Here is a 25,364-nt window from a genome sequence, read left to right on the forward strand (position 1 = left end):
CGACTGAGGCTGCCAAGCCCTGCAGCAGGCAGCCCCGCAGAACAGCTGGGCACAGGAACAGCAGCCCTACGGACCTCCGAACACTGCTGCCACCCTCCCGTCCTACACCGCCTGACACCCCGCACAGGCAGCACCGTGACAGCAGTAACGGCACACCACCCGTCTCCAACGTCTTCCTACCGGTACCCCACAGCAGTAATTCAAGCTGCAGGTCTCTGGCATGTTTGACTACCTTCAGAAAGAATTAACAGTCCTTCAAGTATTATTTTAGCTACACGATGCGCTACAGTAACTACTGTAACACTCCCTGCCCTTTCAGAACTTCAGGCATTTTCAGAGCGTGAGAGGTTAACACGTACCACCTGATCGGTCACAGCTGTCTGCTGCAGACTTCAGGTCATCTTGCACGAGCAGTTACCAGAATTCAGCTACACACAGTCACTTACTGCACCTCAGTGCGTAGAGTGCGGCAGATGAACATCCACAGTGAAAACAACAATCCTGTTTCGTAGCCCAGTTTACTATTGGGTGAGACAGTAAGTATTTCTATATGCAGCTGAAGTCAATATTAAATCATCGCTCTCCAGTTTATCATGAGAGCAACTCATCAGTAAGCTACAAATTTTTTTAAAATATTTGAACATCAGCAAATTGCATAAAACCCCAAAATTCCTTAATGCTAGTGACATTCAAAAGCTTTGATGGAATTTCAGAAAGGCTTACAGTCTAGGTAAATGGAAAACTAAAAAAACAAATAGTGGAGCTACAACAAGAAACTTAGCAAGTTTCACTCATTTTTTTATATAGACATGCGAAAAATAAGCATTTCTAAATTTCTGTGGGCTCAAGACAAATGACAACACACCCTGAAGTTTTAAATGACCAGCTGATGCTGCCTGAGTGCCGCAGGAAATACATAGCATTCAGCATCAGAGGCTTGGAATGATGTCTTATGAATCTTAAGATCAGTGCTTTTGATCCCCCACTAAGCTGAACATCTTAATTAGCCTTATGAAATGATAGATTGATTGGAAATATTGTGACTCTTTAGGGGTTAGAGTAGGGGCCCCTGTAATGATTCCTGAAGTCATTTGGTAAAGCTGCAACCTAGAAAACACGCAACACACGTTGTGTACACATCAAAGGTAGCATGTCCACCTTAACCACTAATGGAACTACTTATAAGCATGATTCTGACTGTATTTACATTCCCAGGACTGCCTGAAGACCTGAAGTAAACAAGTAAGAAACTGTCCAAACCAGAAGGGAACACGTTAATGGAAACGTCTGTCTAACATGTAGGTACAGTGAAAAACGCAAATGCGAAACCGGCTGTGAAGAAAACATGAAAAAATCCTGAAAGTTTGCTGATGTTACAGACCAATGGTTCCGCTCTTGTTTTTCCTTCTTTTTTTCCCTTCCTTCCCCCTCCCCCGCCACCCCAGGGCATTAGCAGAAATGGAAGCTAAGAAAAAATAAGTTCATTTCCTAAGAGAATTCTAAAGTAAGGGCATTTCAAAGTTCAATCAAACTGTAAAGACAGAGGAGGAGACACCCAGTGACACTGTTTTAGAAACGGGAAAACAAACCTAAACGATCCATTCTCAAGTTCTGGCATTAAGGTCACAAGATATCATTACAGCCTAAAACATAGTAAAATAAAACCCAAATCTTTATATGCAATTATTTGTAATACAGAGAATAGAAACTCTACAGCTAAATTAAAGATTTATAATCCTGTAAGTAGTAACTGTAACGCCTAAACCAACCAGAGCATGGACCAATTTCTAACTAAAGGAGATGCCTTCATTCTGCAAGAGGGATGGGTACACCTCCTCCAAACGTCCAGCATCGGCAGCTGTCAGGTGGCCTGCTGACTCCAAATTTTATCTAACACGGCGAGTAGTTCTTAGCTAGCTACTAATGACAGAATTAATCATCATTTCTTCTAAACTGTTAGGATAAATGGACAAAGTACCCAAAAAATATTCTTCCAACAGTTCTATGATGATCAGCTAGGAGATCTTGATTTAAAATTTTTCATTATTTAGCTAAATTCTGTTGAACACATTTTAGCCCTGCTTTTATTTTACACTGAAGCTCTACAAAGGAAATTAGGTATATCTTGTCTTTCTTACTTTTAAATTTAATGTAGCCCTTCAGTTGATTTGTTTTCAAATTTCAATAAGTGTAGTATTAGTGTAAACAAACAAACAAACAGATCAATAATTTAAATTACTGACATTCCCTTCTCTCTTCCTGCCTTGAAAGCACATACCAATTCTAAAGGTAACTTTTACAGAGCTTATAATTTGCCATGAAAGTTTGGTGATATCACATATTGCAATGTATACAAGCGATTTCAAATACACCTTTCTATTCAAATATTTGATACGTCATACGAACAAAATGAAGCTAGTTTCTGTAAGGATAATTATCGCCAGATCAGCTCACTGTGAACAGCCTTGTCAGGATAAGCTTGCCGCTGCACGCCATGGAATGCCCCGAGCGTGGGGGCGGGACACAGGTTGGAAGCGCCTTGCATGTTACTGCTCCTCAAGTGCAACGAAAGTTACACGGCTTAACACAACGGTGTGATGGCTTTCAAGCAAAACTACGTGCTCTGTTTACACTCTTTATAAGCATTCTTCCATTTTATGAGAAAAAAAATGCGTGACCATGAAACGCAATACACGGCCACCTCATAGAAAGCTTACAGCCTTCAGTCAGAGTGCAGTATTTTACTGAATCACTTGGGATTATTTCCTACTGCTACAGAAAGTGCACGCTGAATTTCAGTTGGCATTGGGAAGATTATCTGCTATGTAAAGCAGAGAAAATAAACCATCCTAGCAGCTATGAAATACATTTAATTTTAAAAAACTCAGAAGACATCAGGTAGGCACATTATTACCCAAACTGACCGTTCAGTACATGAAGCGTTAGCATTTTCTGCATTATTTACCGTACCACCAAAGGGGCTCGCGTTCTGAAGAAGTCTAGTGTGCTGCTTATCTGCTTTTCTTTTGTTAAAGCGCTTGTGACAAGCTGCTACTATGCGTGCAGTATTTTACAATTAAATTAGTATGAGACTTTTGGTTCGCGAGTTACAAACAATGGATAATTCACGAAGGTAATCAGTTGACTGGGAGAGTCATACAGCCAGCTCCCACCCGAGAGGTTAGGCAATGCGTTTTATAAAGTGAGCCTGACTACTGACCCTTGATACATATCGATATCTACCTGCATGGGCACCTACTCCAACACACCTGGCAGCCCAGAACTGAATCCAACTGAATCAGAAACACTACAGATGGAAAGTTGCTGCAGTGCTGTATCTGCTTGTATGGGAGGCTGAACAGCCCAGTGCCTTCTTCATAGAAACCTGTGTGTGTTATAGCACGAAACGAAAGTAAGAAGATGCAACTGAAACCTCGCATGGCTTCTCCCATCTTGTAGCGTGTAACATGGGTAAAAATATTTAATACTTATACGCAACACTAATCATCTATCACTTCAGGCTCTTAAGAGGTTTGAAAGTGTATGGGATGCCATGAAAAATCTCAGAAGTGCTGAGCACAATGCCCATTTATAAAAGTAATTATGAGGAGAAATAATTTTAACAGGCAAGTAACCTACAGGTACACAAAAATAAGCCATATTGGAATCCAGGGCTGCAGCTGATCTAGCGCTTCCTTCTCCACCCATTACACTACAACTGCCTAGGATCTGCAGATCTGCCCCTGTTCTCATCTTTCACACTCCTCGTAAGAGAACAAAACAGCCAACCACTCCTGCGTGTTGCCTGCACTTACAGTACAGTTGTAGTGCAGGTGGGCAACAGGCTAACAAACCTAAACCACAAGTACCTTCTGTGTCTTCCTTTGTTCATGTGTACAAAGCAATACAGGTATTAAGAACTAGCACCAACAGAATGAACCACACTTCTGAAGTGAGAGTCCTTCTCAGGCACACTCAAGCAGGTGACGGTCTGATCACTGGTGCCTACCTCCAGATGGATTGATCCAGGTACATCCGCACGGCCTGCCCTCCGTACTGTGCTAGCACTTGGGCTCCCAGCTACGAAGCCCAGCTGAGAAGCTACATGTTCTAGCTGCAGAGAGGTTTAAGCTGGTTGATGGTACTGACATGGCATTTCCCCCTCCCCGCGCCAGCTGTTACCACAGCCTCCCGTGGTCTGGCAGGTGTGCAACTGGGTGATGAGCTGGCTCAGAGGGATGACCTGACCGACACCCAGAACAGCCTGAAGCCCAAGCTGCAACTCCCAAGACAGGCGTATGCTGCCGCAAAAGTACCTGTGGCTGCATTCAGCATCTCTTCTGCAAAGCAGCACCACCTCCAGGCCAATGCTGGCTTGCAGGAATCCACTTCAGAAGTGGGTAAAATCAGAGGCATTGCTACAACCACCCAGGCCACCAAAGCCTTCAGCTGGACCTCCAAGATAAAATGCTCCCAAACGTTTTAACCACATTAAAGGAGATTAAAGAGCTATCTCTGAAACAAAGCACTGTTGATTTCCTCAGGGACAGAAAACTTGAACAAAGGATAAAAATAAGAAGGCATATGCATCTTATGGTTTAGTTTTGCTTGCTTTTTTATTTTTTGTCATAGTTTTGGTTTGGGATTTTTTATATTTAAGACGATCAGACAATTCTTACACCTGGCTAGGAGAAACATCATCTTGCTCTCTAAATGCTTAACGCCTCTGTGTTTCTGGGAGCAGGGTGTTAGCTGTCTGTGACCAATCTCTCAACCCAGCATTTAGTTTCCAAGCTTTTTCTCAGTGCCCTCTTTGTGTTTACTTAATTTCTTGTCAGCCTTAGCAAAACATTCACATCACCTAGTCTGGGGAGACACACGTACCATTTATGTCTATAAATCTTGCTGCTGTATTTGTGTCTGCTGTGATACTGCTTTAAGAAATTGTTTTACCTTGATTCTTTGAACAACTCTTCAAACTACACTGGAAGCAACTGGTTGCGAAGCAATGAAAGCATCTAATTCAAATACAGATTCCGCCCCCCCAACCCAGCTTCTCACTCATCTCTTAAAGGGAACAGTCACATTAAAGAATAAGTCAAAAAATTAACCAAGGGCACACACATCTAAGAACATATTCTCCAAACCAAGTTTTAATATCCCGTGTCCCTCAAAAACAGGTGATACAGCATAATAGCATTCTTATCTATACCGGACCAGACTCTGCTGGAGTAAGAAAATTTAGAAAAACAAAAACAGTGGTCACAATACAGAGGTGTCTGTAAGAACTAAGAATATAATTAGGCTTTAATTTTAAATGTGCAAAATATTTTATTAATAACCACAGAAAATTTATGGCCCAGAATACATGAGCTTGAAGAGTTTATGTAGACTAACAAGTATACTTGTACCAAAGCATACTACAAACCAACTTATGTGCCGGTATTTTCTTCCCCAAAACTTTCATCACCTTTCTTTACACATATAAACATCATTTAGCCACAAGGAAACACCCAAAAGAAGAAATGACTCCATGATGCTATAAATTATGTTTTCCACCTTGGTAAATGATAGTATTTGATACAAGTATGGGATCTATCTTATTGTGTAGATACTGGTAAGTGTACATTATTTAAAAAACTACACAATATTATTTGTGGGATAAGCTAACTCTGGTGTTCCTTGATGTGAAATGCTTTGGACCCGGGATGTAGAAAAACCTTCTCCTTAGTATCACTCAGTCAAACTCACTCAAAATGAACATTCAAGACTGAATGACAGGTGGCTGGAGGCATAAAATAACTTAGGCTTTCTACTTATTCTTCCATAGAAATCTAACTTTTTAAGCTTTCAAACCAAAAATCTGAGCAACAGCTGGAGAAATATGCAGATCTAGAGGGAAGACAGGCAAGCATGAAGGGTATAAAACAGTCATCTTGTCCAAGGAATATTTCTGAATATTTCAAAGTTTCTTAAACGAAAGTTCTCATGCGAGGAATAATGCTGCCACATGACAACTCAGGTCAGGTAGTGCGATGTACTGACACCAGCTGTGTTAGCTGCTACGCCGGATTTTTTAAATTTATTTGTAAATAACTGCCTCTTGTTTCTTAAGTTTTTGTAGGAAAACCTTTCCATTTAACTTGCCGAAATATTTATTATGGCCACAGGAAGAAACATTTCAGAATTATACCCGAGTATACGGCTGAAAGAATACAGAAACAAACAGTATTTAAGGCAAGAAATTATTCTGTAACTGGAAATGCAGGTATAAATGAACACACTGTTATCAAGGCTTTCAGAATCAAAAGCTACCAAACATTTAATGTGGTTGAGATGAATGAGTGCCCGAACACATTTAGAGTTAAAGAGTTTGCTAAGGAATAAAAATCAGAACACTAGTTAAAACGGAAATATTAACAAAATGCTTTGCTATAGTTATTGTCACTGTACGTAAAGTATATTAGGTATGTTTCACACTATTTAAATATGCTAATAATACACTTGTAGCAAGATGTTCCCTGAAAACAAATGTAACAACAGAAAGTATTCCAGTAAAGCTGGATGAAACCAGAGAGTTAATTCAGGAAAAAAAATATAATTGGATTACTGTATTTAACTAGAACTGTTACTCTGATACAAATATGTACAAGTCTACTGCATTTCTCTTCGGCTGAACCTTAAAAACAAACTTCAACATATTTAAAGAGAAATTAAAGCTCTATACAGTCTATTGAAAATGTAATTGATGAGTAGAGAGGCCTCTTTAAACTGCCCCACAAGTCTTTACAGCAAATCTGCATTTTTTTTATACTTCAGATATTAATGGAAGGTGAACAGCTATCAGTGAAAATATATGTATGTAGGACATGAGCACCACTAAAAAGCGCTTTAATTTATGGGACATATGAAAGTAAAGTCATCAGGACTTGTACCTTGTGCTGGCGATACTTGGTGATTCTGCTCCAAGCCTACATCTTTCTAGCTGATTAGCCACAATTTGCCTTTCCACTTCCAGTTCTCTGGTAAGTCTTTGAAATTGGAGCTCCTGAAATTTCAAAATAAAAAGAAAAGCATTCTTGATGTTAAAAAATGGGTGTGGATTTATTCTGAAACAACCACTGTTTCATCACAATCATGTTTCTTGTTTTGACTCTTCCTTAATGGAATAAACTATTAAAAGATTAAAGTGGGAATTTAATGGTTCTTTAAACCAGTGACTCATGCAAATATTGATTTATCACCTGTTACAAAAAGAAAAACGTACTTAAGCATTTGTGGATTTTATTCCTCCTGCAGTTAAAATTTTTCTATCTCGTTCTGTTGCTACAACCTAACAAAACTGGTACCTATAAAGTCAGTCTTCGATTTCATCTATAACAGAGTTATACTGGAAAATACCGTATCCTAACCTTTCCAACTGCAGAACTGCAAATCCTAAGCTACGCTATGTCCTGACTTTGGTACTCAAAACCTTCTAATTTATTATTTCAAATTGGCTGAGGGTAGAGATGTGCTACTTCACCTTTCCTGATTTAAGCTTTTTTAATATTTCTTGGTCAAAGGTACTGAACCTCAACCTTTGTAACAGGCTTTTGGAACATAACGCTCAGAGAAAGACATGGGAAATGCAAGCACTGCACAGACTGTTTGTGTGTTATTAAAATCTGGAAACATTTTCTATAAACATGATACTCTGAAATGCATATTATGTCATCAAGGGATATTAGCAATGTTTTCGTCCACAGTTAGCTTTTAGAAAGATTCTCTCAGAGCAGTTGTATTATTTTTCAAACTGATATTCTACATCCCCCGAAGTTTACTTGAACTGTTAAATACTATTTAAAAATAGATCAACACCAATATTTAAAAACCCGATGAAGCAAGTTTTTTATACAAGTCAAATACAGCACAGAAGCATTCTTTTAATTTTAAAGTGCAAATTGCTAATAAGGGGGTTTTTTTTCCTGAATGTAAATCACATAACTATATCACATAGTAGTTGCATGCCTTGCCATATTACAAAAGTCACCTTCACTCATAGACTGTATTTAATGCAAACTGTTCTTTCACACCTTACATTACATGGAATGAGGCTTAAATACTTTGCTTTTATTAATGGTCCCTGAAAAGAGCTCTCTACTTCTTGCAGCTTGTGTACACCTTTTCAGTAAGGCAGAGCGTCATTCAGCAATGCACCCTATGGCTTCAGCAACCTGCAAGTACCTCTCTGCCTCTCAGCTCCAGTCCTGGAGGGCTTCGCAGCCGAGCAAAAGAGAGGTCAGAGTAACAGTGCACTAAAAGGTACTCTAAAACCAAGATCTACCTTGCAGAAGTAGGGAATAAAGGTTTTTCTACCAGCACCACAATGAAATTACCTTCAAGATCCTCCAAACAGAAGGCTAATTAGCACTGATTTCATTAGGAAGCCAGCTGAGGGCTAAGTCAAACAGCAGTTGCCACACTGCTGAAACTACTCTATATAGTAGATGACAAAAAAACCCCCCACCCAAAACGTACAAACAAAAATCCCAACCAACAAAAAAAAAACCAAACCCCAAAACCTACTTCTGAAAGCCTGATTTGAGCTCCATAGAACACACTGGCCTGTTAAAGATATGCCCCACAAGCTACTGCCCTTCCCAGACAATATAAGGAATTGCAGACACTTCCAATCATTTCTCAGAGCTCACTAACCAAACTGAGTAAACACACCCTAATATTCCAAATACTGGCCAACCAAACTGTTTGACTCAAGGACGTGGAACTCGCCCACTGCTGCCATGGGACCACAGCATCCACAGAGCAAGACTGCATTTTTCTACTATTCTCTACAAAGAACAGTTCAACAGAACAGAATACCCTGAAGTTCTGTTAAAAATAAACATGCAACCCATGGGAGCAGCGGGAGGGAGATGTGGTCCTCAACTTCCTCCTGGCCACCCCCTCCGTTAGGTTGGCATTCACTGTCACGCTTCAACATTAGAAAAGCTTAGCACAGTCAGTGCTCAGACATGAAAGAGCATTTTAGGGCATCTGTCCTAAACTTGGATTTTATCAAAATCTGCTTCTAGACAGAATTCTAAAGCTAAATCCTTTTAATCCTGAGACCTGGTATGAAAAGCCTCATGAACATGATAACCTGCAGACCACAGCAAATCTTATGGGCCTGTACATGGACAAGAAAGTATGGATAATATCAGAAGGTTTGTACGACATGTAACTGCATCCAGTAGCAGAGACCCAGTCATCAGAGCCTGGCAGCACGTCTTAGCATGATTCAACTTCATGTTATACCGAAGAGGTGCACCAGGTACTGCACCCAGTCAGTCCGTTTAGACAGTTTGTGTTTTGGAGAGAAAATACTAAAAAGTGTATTAAGCAAAAAAAGGCAAAGACGTTTTTAAATGAGAATTTATCTTCCAGTTCTGAGTATAGATAATACACCCATCTAAAAGCTGATTCACCAGCCAGTCGTTATATGCTAATGGAGAATGCCATGATTTCCAAAAGACACTCAGATGCCGAAGATCTAAGTTTTGAAGCAAATGTCAGCAAGACAAGCTTTTCCCCAAGTTAAACACGACATATTATACAGCATGAAACAAATATCTTTAAAGTAAACAGTATTGCACTGCTTGTTTGCAGAATATAAAACATTTACCATATGTTTAAAGCTACTTCCTCTTCCTTACTTTTAAATAAAAATTAAAATTGCAACGTCTTTGACACAAACTATGAATTTGAACACAAGACAAGCTGCCTATTGTTATATTGTGATCTTCTAATGAGATGAATAAAATGAAACATACTCCAGGCATTACTTACTTCCATTCAACCAGTCTTTATTAATTTGCCTTTTCATGACAGGCAGAGGCAGTAATGAAAATAACATTATTCCAGAAAAGATACTCTTAATACATGCTACAAACGCACATTCATCTGCGCACTCTCCTCCCTTTGTTATCTCCTCCTGCACTCCAGCACAGGCCTTTACACCCGCTCAAGTGTATTTCTGCAAGAAGGCACTTTATAAGGCAAATGTCACTAGGCACCTTTCGCCATTTTGCGTTCCAGAATGAAAAAATTACAGAAAAAATTACCAAATCCTACAAAAAGGTTGACACTGCCTAGAAAGCCTTTTTAAAGTGAATCAATTAAAAAGGAGCACGTAAGAAAAGAAACAGGAGAAAGCTCCGGTTCCAGCACTTACACTGGCAGAAATCAGATACACAAGAGGGAAAAGAAAATCTGGGCTTGTCAACCAAGTTTACGTCTACACGATCACAGGTTTTTAAACTAATTTGTCACATGCTTCTGTCCTAAAGGTGCTTAAGAGATGAACCAGATAATTGAGAACATCAGAAAAATCAATAATGATTTACATCTTACAAGTGTAAAACAATTACAGGTTTAAAAGACAAAAAGCCCCACTGAAACTAGAAGAATGGCCAACACAAGAGAAGCCTTCTCTGAAACACTGATGTGTATCAGTCTTTTTGAACTTCAGGACTTGGCCCACTCCTCAAGCCTATCAAGGTTCCTCTGGATGGCATCCCTTCCCTTGAACAAATCAGCTGCACCAGTCAACTTGGTGATACCTGCAAACTTGCTGAGGGTGTACTCGATGCCACTGCCTATGTCACTAACAAAGACAGTAAATAGTATTGGTCCCCGTACAGGCACCACTTTTTACTGGTTTCCACTGAGGCATTGAGCCATACTGTAACTCTGGACATGGCCATCCAGCCAATTACTTATCCATCGAACAGTTAATCCAACAAACCTGTCTTTCTACAATTTAGTGGCAAGAATGTTGTGTGGGACCCTACCAAAGGCCTTACAGCAGTCCAGGTAGATGGCATCAGCAGCTCTTCTCTTGCCTACTGATGCAGTCACTCCATTTTAGGTGGCCACCAGATTAGTCAGGCATGATTTCCCCTTGGTGAAGCCATGTTGGCTTCTTCATAACTTTACATTTCGGTGCTGACCAAAAAAAGAGAAGGTCACAGTGCACTGAACTGCAGAGGTGTTAAAGGCACACAACTACTTTGCCATTTTAAAATCTTTCTGATGCTTAGGAAGATCCAATGTATTTTTGCAAGTGCAAGGAAAGCAACAAAATCAATTCACCTCTTTTTTCTAGCCTGAGTAATCACAGAATCACATGCGTGCAGCCCCTGGTTTCAATGAAGTAGCAAAGTTTACATACTTTTTGAAACAATGAGTGCTGACTTTTGTATGTCTCTCTTTAAATCTAGTATCTGTAGCTGTATTTGATATGTCTTAAATACCTGCATAAATACATAAGAGGGATAATTTTAGGGGTATCGTCTTCTTTACAGCTGGAATACCTCATGTTTTAAGCCTTTTTTTCTTTTAGCTTAAATCATCATATTATTATAGAAGACTAAGTACTAATCAGTTCTAAATAAGTGCATTGATCACCTTCATAGCTTTTATACCACTCTGGATGGATTCCTACCACCACGTTTATCTGCCAGAGAGCATACTATTTATTGCAGGAATCTTTTTGAATTTGTTTCTCTAGCCAGCTTCTCTGAAAGCAGTGGGAGAGCATGCTCCTCGAACAGGATGCTCCCATATAATGCTGGCTGCTAGCAACACAGAGAAGCTGCTGCCCTAGGCAAAAATCACAATTAACAGATTTTTATAGTACTGGCTTATGACCAAATGACATGACAGCAGTTAAATAAAACAACTAATAAGCTGTTTTGGTTTGCAGGACATCTATGTGGCAAGAACATACTAAAATTATAGACGTAGGTTACAGAATGCACTGCCATACTGCATCAAAAGGACCAACCAAATCTTTTGAAACACAAACCACAAGGCCTTGGCCAGTGCTACATTTTTTCCAAATTATCCAATACATAGAGGAGAAAAAAAAAGCTCTATAATTCTATTCACTGGTTTAGCAGTAACTAATCACCTTACAAAACTTCAGGTTTTTTATTCATAACCTGAATTCCACTGCAAAACCACAGACTGTTTTTCTTATCACAAAGCTACAAAAAATGTCAGCTTTATATACAATTACATATAAGGCAGAGGAAGCATATGCATGGTTCAAGAAAGAGAAGAAAGCACCTTGCTTTGGAAAGGCATAGTTGAGACTGCAGGCAGACAAGCTTCCATGAGTGAAAAACAACACTCATCAAATTTTAGAGCTGTGTAATTTTTCCTTCTGGAGGCTGAAGTTTCTGGAGGAGGGGCAAACCTTGCATGGGGTGTCAATGTTGTAGTGTACACGCCAGGTGACCAACACCAGCTCTTACGTGGCAAGCTCTGCATGCCAAGTGGTAATATGTCCACAACGATGTCGAGGTCTCACTCAGGAAGACATTTCAAGGCCTTCATCGCCACAGGATACAGGTGAGACAAGTTACCCGAATCCTGAAAACAACATCCTCTTTTCACTTGAAAGCTCAGTACCTCTGACAGGCTTGTGGCTCCCTGGCAAGTGAAAGTAACTGCCAATACACCATGCCAGGCCATTAACAGCAAATATTTGAAAACAGGTAAGTAATAGGAATGTAATTTGGATGACTGACCATGAAGACTGTCATCCTCCTGCTTCAGGCTTTGGATAATAAAAGGTTTAGAGACAATTTCGTGCTTTCTGTCTACATCCCATTATGATACCATGTCACACAGATCCAACATTTTCATTTTTGTTAACAAGGAACTTTTCTCCCTCAGTAACAGGGATGAGAGTGAGGAGTCCGCATTCACAACGTTGAAAAATAAGTCACTTCCTTCCTGCCCTGTTGTGATTTGAAAACCTCTGACAAAACACAGATAACTTTAAACAAACGATGATTCAGTTGGCTAACTGAAGGTTTTCTGGTGACAACCACGGAAGAATCAGCAGCAATGGCACAAGTGGTGAAGACAACTCATGAACTGTTTTTGAATGGTACCTGCCTGGCTAGTCAGACCAGGATCGGGCAAGTTGGGACAGCTGAGAGAGGTGATGCCACTGACAGAAAGATGCACCTCCTGCAATGTCTTGGCTTCTACCGGTCCTCAGTGGTTGCTGAGGTAGAGGCAGGGCTAGGATGCAATGTTATTTCAAGGTCTAGTAACACTGGGACATGCTAAGTTGCTTCAGTTGCCAAATGTCACTGTCTGTGAAATACTAAGAAGGTAATTGCAAGATGAACCATGAAATATTTTCCTAATCATAAAAATGTTGCCTGTTGAACAATTCAGTTGAGCATCTTCCAGTAGCTGATGATCTAAGAAAGCACAGCCTACATTTGAAAGGAATGCTTTTACCTTGAATTTACCATTTCTCATTCAACTGCATCGTACAGCGCAGACACACGCAGCTCCCACTGCCTATGAAAGTTCAAATGGTGTTAAAGAAAAGGCAATTATATTTTGGACATTTTTACAATACAGAAGTGCAACAAAGAAGAGGACAAACAAAATTAAGTTCATTTATACCTTCTTCACATTAACCTCCTGCACTGATCTATGCAGAGTGCTACATGTTTCCACTTGCTGTAATTTGGAGCTAGATCAGGCAACTTAAAACCACGCTGAATTCTGTATTTTTTCAACATGAACATTATACTGTAGTGATATAATATTTAAACTTCCTACCAGAATTTATTGAGGAAAAAAAAAAGTGTACTTTTACTTAACCATATTAGATCAACCTTAATGTTTTCTGTAAAAATAAAGTTTACTCACGCACACAACTGCATTTGCATGCTTTCAGTACATCACTATCCTCCAAAACAGAAGACAAAAGATAAAAAAACTGGACGGGGTGAAGAGAATCGCAGATTACAGGATGTGAAATGACACAGCTACAATTATTGGCTGATCACACGTACTCTGTATTCAACAGCAGCAGACCATTAAAGCCCTTAATACGTTTATGCCTGCATTGTTCACTAGTCTGGTAAAACAGTTTAGTGCTGCTCTAGCTGATGAGGGATCAAAATGTAAGCAATTAATAGAAAGCCTACTTAGTCAATGGTAGAAAGGAAGAATGGCACCTGAGGTATTCACTGACTACATCTGAGCAGCGTCCTCTTTGGAAACGGTTTGTTACTACACAAGGTTGTTTTAAATTGGTGCTGAAGCGAAGTACAATGTTCTGCCAGCTGGTGATTAGAGTTCAGTTGCTGCTGAGGAGATAGGCTGGTAATCTGAACATAAAAGTGTTATAAAAGGTTTAAATACTCCAGTATATTTCAGGGGTACCCACAGTTCTAGGGAGGCTCTTCTTCAAGGCGGGTTTCAGCTCAGAAGCCTAACAGTACAACGCTAGAAAGAAAATACAATTTCTAGACCTTCGTATGAATAAAGGACCACACAGAATTTTTATAAAGGAAATGAGTTACTTGTTTCATCTGAAATAGAAGTGGCATATGTTTTGTCCTACAATAAGAGCCTTGGGAAGTGGACTTCTCAGACTTGATTCACCAAAACTGGAAATGCTTGTAAACAGCAGAGACAGTAAATGTCAAAGTTCTGGGGTTAAACAGGGAAGAATGACCTATGCAATTCACACAATATTAAGAGAGCTGGGAAAAACCCAGTTCTTCCAGTCATTCAGAAAATGTTATCAAAGATTTTTGCTTCACTCACACAGAGCTTGGAGGTCCATTTAATAAAAAGTACCACCTTCATTTCAGAACTGATACACGTTTATCCACCTAACCCATCACTAGCTGCATGCAAATCAGAATTTCAAAGTGAGACTTCAATGTTTGTGCCTAATTACTGAAAGTGCCTTTAGAGTTTCAGGTATCTTGTTGAAACGACATGCCTACAGTCAGAATACAGCATACTTGATGTAAAGCACTACGTATGTGAATTGGTGAAGAAATCTCCCAAACTTAATATCAAAATACTGTCATTCTAGTCAAGATGCAATAATAAATTCTTTGCTATATGGAGAATGCATTCTTTCCTCCAATTCCATCTGAAAAACTTAAGGTTTTTGCCTTCCCCCCCTTCCTCCTGCAAACCTGACAAAAAACATCTCAAGTATTACGTAAAGAATTCTGTACTTCAACAATAAAGAAAGGAGAAAAGTAAAGCGCACACTTTCTAAGGAAATCATATGGTTCAATACAGTAACGCAAAAGGAAAAGGTTTTGCTGAAGTGTTGAACAAAAGTGAACACTTCTAGGAAAACACTTAGGAAAACCCCAGAGATTTATGATTTTTCATCCAAAAGCACATCCAACCATACTTAACTGTCACCTATTTACAAAAGAAAAGCTGAAAAGCTGCCTATCTTTAGTTGTCAAAGCCAACAAGACCAAAGAACAAACAAACTAAAAAAAAACCTGCCACTGCTGCGAGGGCCTCTCTCTTAGCAAAGAGATTAAAACCAGCATATTCACATTACTTTTCAAAACTGGATCGATGGGCAGTTTTTCCTGTGAGACCTTTTCTCTCAGCCCAGTCACTGAAAAGGAAAACTAACATGCTAAGCAGGAAATTCAATTCCGAATGATCCCATTTAATCTCGCCAGTTCAGCAGCAACTCATTCCAAACTCTGCAGCATACGGCTTGCACATGTAAAGTAGCGATGGTTCCACAAATCCATCTGGAGATGTTGGCAACTAGCTGCCCATACATCCCCCACCCCCTAAAAAAAGTTACTGCTATGATGCTGCCCCTCCGATTCGTAACAACTTGTTATTTTAGTATCAAAATAGTCAACTTACTTTTATTACGGATAAGAGACTCCCTACAGAACTCAACTACACTTCTATCCAAGTACGCCCCAGCATTCAGAAATATAGACATATGCATTTTAAGGCTTTAGGTTTAAGTAAAACTTGTTTCAACATTTCCGAAGATACTTCTGTCCATTATAGCATGGAAACTTTGTAACATTTTAGATGTGAAATACAAGTTTAAAAACAAACAAACAAAAAACCCCACCAACAAACCCCCAGAAAATCCACCTCCAAAACAAACCCACAGGAAACAACCCCCTCCCCAAATTAAAAACCCATAACCCGTCATCAAATCTACTAAAAGAAAAAAGGCCAAAATATGTTTCAGCTTCATTAGAGTTAGCCTTAAGATTTCCCTGCACTCAAAAAGGAACTCCTCTAATAGAGGAGTTGCAACTTACACCATCAGCAAGAGTCAGTCCTTCCCTTGATTTTCACCCAGAAGTATATCCACCAGTGTGTCCGCAAACTGAATAACTTCACCTGGTAAAAGAACTATCCCCCCTACCCCAGCCAAAGCCCGTGGCGGTTGTGGTGGTAGTGTCATAATTTATACTAATTAGGGATGTGATTTCACACTAAAACAAACTTGAGCTCTGTCAGAAAAGCACAAAGCTGTAGTAATCTAAATTTCTTCACAGATTGCACTTGTCCTGCACACGTTATTTTATAACACTAAAGCGAACTGAAATGTCTCTTTCCTAAATATAATCAAGGGAGATTTACACAGCTGCCTGACAATTTTGTCTCAATGAGCACGTCCCCTCAACAGTCTCTCTAGTCCCGTAAAAAAAGTTGCTTTAAACTGATTTGGGGTCACAGGAAAAAGAAACAAATGGAGAGTCTATTTAAAGTGGCTTGTATGGTTCATAGGCTAATCAGTGCAACTTTTTATATAATCACATCTATGCCACTATAGTAGAAAGCTTAACAAAGTCATTCAATAAATTTATCTTCAGATTTCAGAACTATTGTAGTAATTTTAGAAGTTTTTATTAAGTTAAAATCTTGCACAATTTGACAAGTAATAATAAAGGCTTTGCTGAATTGTGTTGCCACTGTAGTAAGTCTTTCTGAAGTAATGAAGGTAAGGTGTGGCAACTCTATTTTACAAATAAAGACCTACTGCAAATAAAGAGAGATTCCTGTATAAAAGGAAGTTAGGCCATAGCAAACAGCATAGTAGTTTCTGTTCAGGCTTAATAAAGTAAATAACCGCACTGGAAAATATTCTGTTCTGGGCTTTCTGCCATACAGGAAGGGTGTTGAATATGTCAGTGTCCATAATTATTATCAACAAGAGAAAAATACCAGAAAGCAACAGTTCAGCTCTTAATTGTTTCACATTATCATTTTCAAGAGTGAAGTACAATTTACATCTTCCTCCTCCTTGTATTCGTTCTAACGTGCCTCTACATTTTAAAGTTAGGCTACTGTTCTGAAGTTTGTGTTTCACTAACTATTAAACACAACTTTAAATTTATTTTTTTCCTTCCATCAGAATTGAGTTACTTAACAGTTCACATACTTAATAGTCTTTTTATGAATGGAAAGGGGAAGAGGTTTTAAGCTCCTTTTTAAAATGAAGAAATATTCCATTATAATTTTTTTTCTAAGAACAGGATAAAAACGTTTCTCAGGTAAAGGGGATGTTAACAAATGCCTTTTTACTGTGCACTTATCACGTATGAACCCAATACAGACAACGCTGTCGTAATTGTGCGTCCACTTTAAGCAATGACGACGGCATCAAAACCACACAGAAGCAATCCTGGACAGTCACCACAGCAATAAGACTATTGGCTGGTGATCACTAGCAATTACAATACTGCCATTTATTGCAGCGCTGCTCATCAACCCAGCTAGCATTACGAGCATGTTCCTTGTGAACTGCAAAATAAAATGTACAACCTTAAACTGACCAGAAATGTACTTTATGCAAATGAGTTCTAATTGGCATTTGTGATAAGCTAAGATGGCACAAGGCAAGCCATGATGAGGGGAGACTCACTGTAACTCAGATGACTGCAATTATTCATATATCAACAGCCTCCAGCAGTAACGTCCTCCACAGTGGAAGATTCAATATTAGTTTTATTATCACTAGGAAATAGTTAGGGTTGCTACTGTCATCTGAAATACTTGTGGAACTATTATCCTGCAGAAAATTTTCATTTTCTTCAAGACTGAAGGTTTTACGGATACGAAATCTGTTGATGTCAACACCATATAATCTAATCCTCACCTTTTCTTTTTAATATTAGCATGGGATAACATGGAAGAGCTAATATATCAAGTGTTTGCATTCAGAGTTAATATCCTACATTGAGTACTGATTTATCTTAAAAGAATTTCTGAAACAGAGACAGCAAAGCAGATTTATTCTGAAATTCAGATGTTACAATTTATGCATTAAGCCAAGAAAGATCATTATTTCTGATTCCAACAATGAAAGCCAAATTCTTACTTCTCTGTGGTTTTTTTATTTAAGAAACCAAACCCAAAAACTTTAGTTAGAATGTTCCTTTGTAAAACCGCAATTTTTTTTCTCCTTGAATGATCTTCACAAAATAATGCTGAACTTGATTTCAAACACAATTTTATCTACCCCATGAAGACTATCACTAAGATACGTGTCTATAAATGTGTTGCAGATTTAAAATATATTACTACCTTGGTATTGATAACTACCACCGAACTCAAAGTTTAAAACCTATTCTGTAACAAAATACAATTAATCATACTGAAACCTTCATGTGCAGATTTCTGTAACACTGTACACAGCCTTGCAGAATCTACAAAAAGGACTGGTTCTCAATGTTGCACCAATTCTACACTAGATTTTCTTTTTTTTTTTTTTAAAGAATAAACCTGCGTTTCAAGTCTGATTTACAACAACAGTGCATACATTCCAAGGGATACAGAATGCCATAATGATGCTTCTGTTCAATGCAATTAAATGAACGCTTTCTATTCAGATTACAACATTCTGACCTACAAAATATACTATGCCAATGCTAGGCCACACATCTTAGTACCAATGCTGTTTTTTCCCAGCAGTGCAATAAAAGACAATGGTTAATGCCACAATGCACACCGAATTTCTCAATTGCCGAAAACAAAGCATATACCTGTTCCTTTACAGAAGCTAAAATGGTAGTGGCAGTAGTCTCTGGTTCCATGCCTGGGCCTGTGGAAGCTTCCTGTGTTGTCTGCGGCAGCCCCTCCTCCACCATCGGGGTCTGCTCAGGGGCTGGCATTTTGCCTGCAATAACAATATTTGAAAATAGTTTACATTTTGAGCCAGTGACGTTTAAGAAAATTCAAGTTTTCAGGATTAGAAATTAGCTTTTTTTCTAAATTCTTTCCAAACTCAACCAAATCAGCAGAGAACTTTGTATTATTAATATCAACGTATGTTGCTGTTACCGTGCTTCACCTTCACAAATTGAAATCAGGATTACATACAGAACGTGAGGGTTGGGCAGAAGCAACCAGGTAGCACGACATTTCAAGATTATTTTTAAATTATTATTTTGCGGTAGTTACTGAAAGTAGCAAAATCCAAGATGCGTGAAAAATACTAGTGTTGAATGTTAAGAGCACCAAGGATTGGTAAAAGTTTACCACACGTGCAGTTTTTAGCATAGAAGAATGACACGTCACAGCAGAGTGCTCTGCTGTCGGGAACAAACCGTGGAAGAGACTAATTATGGTAATAAAAAGTTAATGGGAATAATGCTTCTAGTGTTCTTTTTGCAAAAGAGGAAGCTAAAACACTGAAGTTAAACCAATTGCCCCAGGCTACAGGTAGTGGAAAGGACAGGCAGGATTAACGTTAAAGAATCCCAAGCCTCATTATCGCAGAGGCAGCACACTAACAATTCCAGTACGTGTAAAAAAGTAAATTCATTTGCTAAACTACAGAAGTCACCATTAACTAATATTATAGAGATAGTTATGAAGTGCAGTTAATACTTTGAGAATAGCAAGGAGGTGGTATTGACATGGCTTCTGCACGTATAACACGTTTTAATTTCCTTCAGAAAAAATAAAATAAAGCTTATGAGATCCAATGTTAAAAGTAGTCAATACTTCATTTTAGATTTTCAGAACAAATTCAATACTCCTGGAGGAGACATATGAATGGCAGCTTACTTCCCTTCATTTCACAAGGAGCAGCTTACACTGCGAACAAGCTCCAAGGCCAGGAATGGACCCATAAGATATCTCAGCCCTGACCTGTTTTAACCATGACCATCCCTCTCCACCACCTGCCTTCTAAGTGCTGAATCAGCATAAAGCTGGGCACACACTATCCTAGAACGACACAGGACAGTGTACAAGACCAGTGGCCGTGCTATAAAGCTTGCACGTTTCTGGTTTGGTTGGAAGAGTAGTTGACACTCATGGAGTCACCCTACGGCATGGCTCGCCCACTAAGGACTACTTCTGCGTTGGCGCCCATACAAAGAGGCTGAGTACAGGCAAAGCACTGTGCTGTCAGAGGACTTCTATGCTACTACAGGCAGCCTTGGGCAGAAGAGATGAGTGGAAACCAGAAGAGAGATGATGTGAGAAGTAGTACGTTCAGCAGCACATGTACCATGACAGGGACAACTTCTGTTCAGGCTTACGAGCCACTTCAAGTGCGTCAGCAGGGGGTCTTTACTAACCACGTTATTGTAGCCTGCTGAAAGAGCTGCTAACCAGGTTAATGTGCGGGTTCACATCAGCCATGGAGGCAGTCAAACAACAGCTTCAGAGAAACTAAAGCAAGATGAACGATGAGAGGCAATGGAGTAGTCATGGGGGCAACGCAGTGCAGAAGCCTGGTAACCCATCAGCTCCTACAGCTACAAACGGAGAAAGAAAAGCTGCTTCCAAAAGCATGTCAGAGCAAGAGCCACACTCAGGCTCAGTTACTTCCTGGAGAGCCTCTCCCCGCCACAGTGACCGACCGCACAGGGCATACAGGGAGACGTCCATTAACCTGAGAGGAGCCTCTGTAAACAGCCCGTTCTCACCTTACATCCATATTGTATTTATCTTCTAGAATGAAGAAAAAGAAATTGCACAAATACCACGCTGCCAGGTTTCTGGCATCAAGACCGCAGAGTCAAACCTGAGCACACTCGTTCAGAGACAGAGAGCAATTCCTTCTCCTCCTTCCCTCACCTCACCACCCAACAGGGCAGAGCCACCACCACGGCAACATAAAGGCCATAAAGGCTGTGCCGGGCTCTCTCCTTCTCCCAGTTTAAAAAAAAAAATCTGAGTCCAGAGTACGCGTCTCCTTCTCTCCACCGCAGTGGCAGCCCCGCAGCGCCCCAGCAGAGCCTTTCCCCCAGGCCAGTCTCGCCTCGCCGCGCCCCGCTCCCGGAGGAAGAGGAGGCCCGGCCACCGCCGCGCCCGCCGGCTCCGGCCTGGCACCGCTCCGCGCCGCCGGCCGCGGGAGGCAGCGGCCCCACCTGGCCCACGGCCTCCGGCCCGCCTCGCCTCCCACCCGCCCCTTCCTCCGGGTAAACGCACTCTTCGCTTCGGTGCCGGAGGCGCGGCGAGAGAAACGGGGGAAAGGGAAGAGAGGGCGACAAAGGAAGGCACCGGGCGGGTGGCGGGCGGAGCCGCTCCTGGCGGGACCGGGGCGGGGGCCGCTTCTGACAGGACCTGGGGGCGGGGGGGTGGTGGGGTCGGGAGCGGGGAAGCGGGGCGGGGGGCGAGGGGACGTCGGGAGCGGGGGCCGCTCCTGCCGGGCCCGGGTGAGCGGGGCGGGGGGCGGTTGGGAGCGGGGGCCGCAGGCTGCCCGCCCACCCGTCCGGGCAGCGCGGGGGCGGGGAGCCCGCTGCTTCGTGACTGGGGAGGGAGCGAAAGGCAGCACGGCCGCCGCCTCCAGCCACCGGAGCCCTGCCTCTGCCGGAGAAGCTAAAACACAGCCAGTCCATTTTTTAACAACAAAAAAAAAAAGGGGGGGGGAAGAAGAAGAAATAAAAAGGCTAACGGCCCTTTCTTCCACTGTCACTTTAGCAGACGCAGCTGATCTGAGGCTCTGCCTGGGGGTATGTCTCAAGGAGACCGAGGTGGGTCTTTCTCACCTGGAGCAGAACATATCTGTTCTCCCAGAGTTAAGAAGTGATGTTACTCACTGCTCGGCTTGCGATGTACCACCAAGTGAATAACCAGCCACATCTGGCTCTTTTTGAAACAACATTTTTATTCATTTCAAGCTTGCGAATACAAAGGCTGTCACACTGAGATTTTTATAAGCCAGCCGTAAGCCTGGCATATGCCCCACGCTTCAAGGACCCTTGTTCCTGTAAGAATGAGTTAAACAGCATTCAAGAAAGCAGAATAAAAAAGGTGCTGTAATCGTTATGTAACAGGACTTGGAAAAATCAAAGCGAAGTTCTAACTTTAAGGTTTTAAAAAATAAAAATTATTTTAAGGTTTTACTTGTAAAAAAAATCAATTCTTTCATCAAGCTGTAATAACCTACAGAATCATAGAACACATGGGTACACTTCCCTGGGTCATACCTGAATTTTTTAAATCGCTTTCCAGGGTTCTTTGACGACTAGAAACTGTTCCAGGTGTCTAAATGGACTGTTAAATTTGCAAGAATATAATGAAGTAATAAAACTACCCAGTCAAGCTTTTCCTTCATTTAGGAATATTTGCTAAATAACCAAAAGGCCAAATCTCAAACTCACAAGTTACACATGAGTTTCTTTCAGAAATGGGCTGCTTTCTTGCCCGCACATCCCGACATGCCTTCACCTGCATGGTGGTAACCCAGGGGAGTGTCCACTGTGTTTTGGGACTTCAGGTGAGAAACACAAAATGCAGCACAATAATAAATAAAGCCAATCTTTTAAATAAGTAACAAAGTTTTTTAAAAAGCAGTACTGAATGCTCAATTACGCAGAGTTATGCAAGTCTTGCTTTAAATCAATTGACTGTTCAGATGTGTCGTGGTTTAACCCCGGTGGGCAGCCAGCCCCACGTAGCCGCTCACTCACTCTGCCCCGGTGGGATGGGGAGAGAACTGAAGGGTAAAAGTGCAAAAACTTGTAGGTCAAGATAAAAACAGTTTAATAGGGAAAGCAAAAGCTGCACGTGCAAGCAAAGCAAGACAAGGAATTCATTCGCTGCTTCCCACGGGCAGGCGGGTGTTCAGCCATCTCCAGGAAAGCAGGGCTCCATCACGCCCTAACAGCAGCTTGAGAAGACAAATGCCTTAACTCTAAACGTCCTCCCTTCCTCCTTCTCCCCAACTTTAAGCACGAAGCCATACAGTGTGGGACATCCCTGGGGTCAGCTGGGGTCACTGCCCCAGCCGTGTCCCCCCCCAGCCCCTTGTGCCCCCCAGCCCCTCGCTGGTGGGGTGGGGTGAGGGGCAGGAAAGGCCTTGGCTCTGTGCAAGCGCTGCTCAGCAGGAACAGAAACACCCCTGGGTTATCAATGCTGGTTTTGGTCACTGTCCAAAACATAGCCCCAAAGTCAGTACAACACACCATCATGGTCATACTTCTAAATTTCCAGTTCTTCCCAAAGGTTTAGCTACAATTTGCGACAGATAAGTTATGAGATACCTTAAAACACTGAAATAAATGCAGTATTTATTCCATCAAACAAAAGAGACTTCTTACAACATATGGGGGAAAAAAGCACAGCTTTTTTTCTTTTACTTTACCTAAAAAAGTTGACTTTTTGAAGCTTCTATGATGCGTCACAAAAGTACTATTAAATATGTAGTAGTGATTCCTTGTAAGTGATCACTTTCAAAGTATATCGTTTAAAAGACTGCTTAAAACTGGCCCAACTAAAAAACTCTACAAAAATATGACATAATGAGCACAGATGTGAGATGATCTTAATTTGTCTTTTCCATAATTTTATCTGTCGCTCTCTTCTCACCCCAACACTGTGAAGTAACTCTTCAACCCGTCTGTAGTAAACATCTGTAACCAGGCAGGAAAACCAACATCCGAACCAGTTGAGAAGTAATGTAATTTCTCTGAACAGAAAATATACCCAATATTGAGTCTCTAATAACAACACTCAGATGAAAACCAATCAAATCAATTATTAACGAGGATGCCAGTGTTAAATGTACATCTGTCTCAGTGGGGGGGTAATTAGAGTGCTGTACCCCTCCACACAGGCAGTTGTTTTAACTGCTGTCCTTTCCATTAACACATTTCTTGGCAAAGTCGCCGATTTTCTAATCTCGATTTCAAGATTAGACAACTGTTGGCTTTGATCCTACAAACACTTGCATGCATACTTAAGCTATCGCAGACGAGTATGCTCACTCACTCCGACCTCCTGCATGGCCGGCAGCTGCCAGGCACATGGTGCAGGAGAGGAAGGAATGGGGAGATGCTCTCTGAAGCCCAGCCCCACAGAAGACCCCGTCCCTGCCACCGTGCCTCCATCTAGACACTCTGTTTGAGGAAAGGCACTCGCAAAGTCAGTTTTGATTCTCATATATTCACCTTAAGGGAACAGGAAATACCAAATGCAGGATTCCTGCAAGCCTCAAAATCAGGTAAAACTTGGGAGGAGTTAACAAGAAAATCTCTTTTAAGGAAGAAAGACTGGGATTTACCGGCTGAACGTACTTCCCAAGTTGTGTTACCCGCTCCTTTGGGTATGGATAACTGGTTCATTATTGGAAAACAAGCAACCAGACTTTATCCCTCAAAATATTAGGTTCATAGTAATATTGCCTGCCTCTCCTGTCATGGCTCAGCAGTTAGATCTCACCCAGAATGGGAGACTTTGCTCCTACATCCTTCCCTGTCTGCCCAAATCCCTGTCCCCTACAACCCTTCGCTGCAGTATCACCACTACTGAGCTGCAGCCAGGATGGATGCGGGGCTGCTTTCCACAAGCCTTGCAGGTGGATGAACTGGACAACGTACACAGGTACCAGTTACAAATGCACCTTAAAGTTTCCCTGTATTCCAGCTCTTTTAATTCTCAGATTGCTTCTGCACATTAAGGACAGATCTATTTAGCCATAACGGAAACTCAGAAAACGTATTTTACTGTTCTAGTACTTTGTGCAATGCATTTCAGCATATCTTACTCATAACTTCTTAAAATTCCTGAATATGAGAGAAAAAGTTTACAGATGTATGTTCTCTTTACAAATGCATAAGAATTGAAAGACTTCACTGTTTCAAGGTGATCTTTTGGTAGATGTTGCAGAACTACAGATTTGTGAGTGGTGTAAATGGTTCTAGAATAACTCAAGTGTAATGCGAGATCCTTTGAAACTTTTGGGGAAGATTAACCATAGACTTGAGGAGAACAGTAAGATTTTGCTACTATTTTCTGTAGATTTCAGTCTTCGATCAAAATAAGGTATTTCCAGTCATTTAAATAAGTGTTCAGAAAAACGGTTACATGCTTCATCTTGTAGCATACACCTGAGACAATTTTTAACCCCTTTTCTGAAATTCTCTAGAAGTGAAAGACAGAAGAACAGAAGCAGTGACAAACTAGCTCTAGGCTGGCCTGCCATTACATTTTCAAACTAGATACAAGCGTGCAAGGAAAATAAAGCTGTTCAGTCTGAAGCCTCTCGTCTGAAATACCCTACAGTAATTTTGAAAACGGTGGCG

At 40.8% G+C, this 25,364-nt stretch overlaps 1 protein-coding gene across 7 annotated transcripts in view; it reads right to left on the bottom strand.

The window, feature by feature from the left end:
* The window catches only part of PKP4 (plakophilin 4), a 96,641-nt gene that overhangs the window by 49,700 nt on the left and 21,577 nt on the right, over positions 1-25,364 (bottom strand). For 5 of the 7 annotated variants that reach the window (XM_064450900.1, XM_064450901.1, XM_064450902.1 and 2 more), the window contains exons 2-3: positions 18,867-19,000; positions 6,936-7,048 (exon numbers count right to left, since the gene is read on the bottom strand). In XM_064450900.1, coding sequence (XP_064306970.1) covers positions 6,936-7,048; positions 18,867-18,995 — 242 coding nt within the window. In that variant the 5' untranslated portion in view covers positions 18,996-19,000. Of the gene's footprint in view, positions 1-6,935; positions 7,049-18,866; positions 19,001-20,341; positions 20,870-25,364 lie in introns of those variants that run through there. The other 2 variants (XM_064450898.1, XM_064450903.1) reach the window with 2 other exon arrangements.

Source organism: Phalacrocorax carbo, chromosome 5 (assembly GCF_963921805.1).
Source record: "Phalacrocorax carbo chromosome 5, bPhaCar2.1, whole genome shotgun sequence".
In the NCBI taxonomy this organism is placed as follows: domain Eukaryota; kingdom Metazoa; phylum Chordata; class Aves; order Suliformes; family Phalacrocoracidae; genus Phalacrocorax; species Phalacrocorax carbo.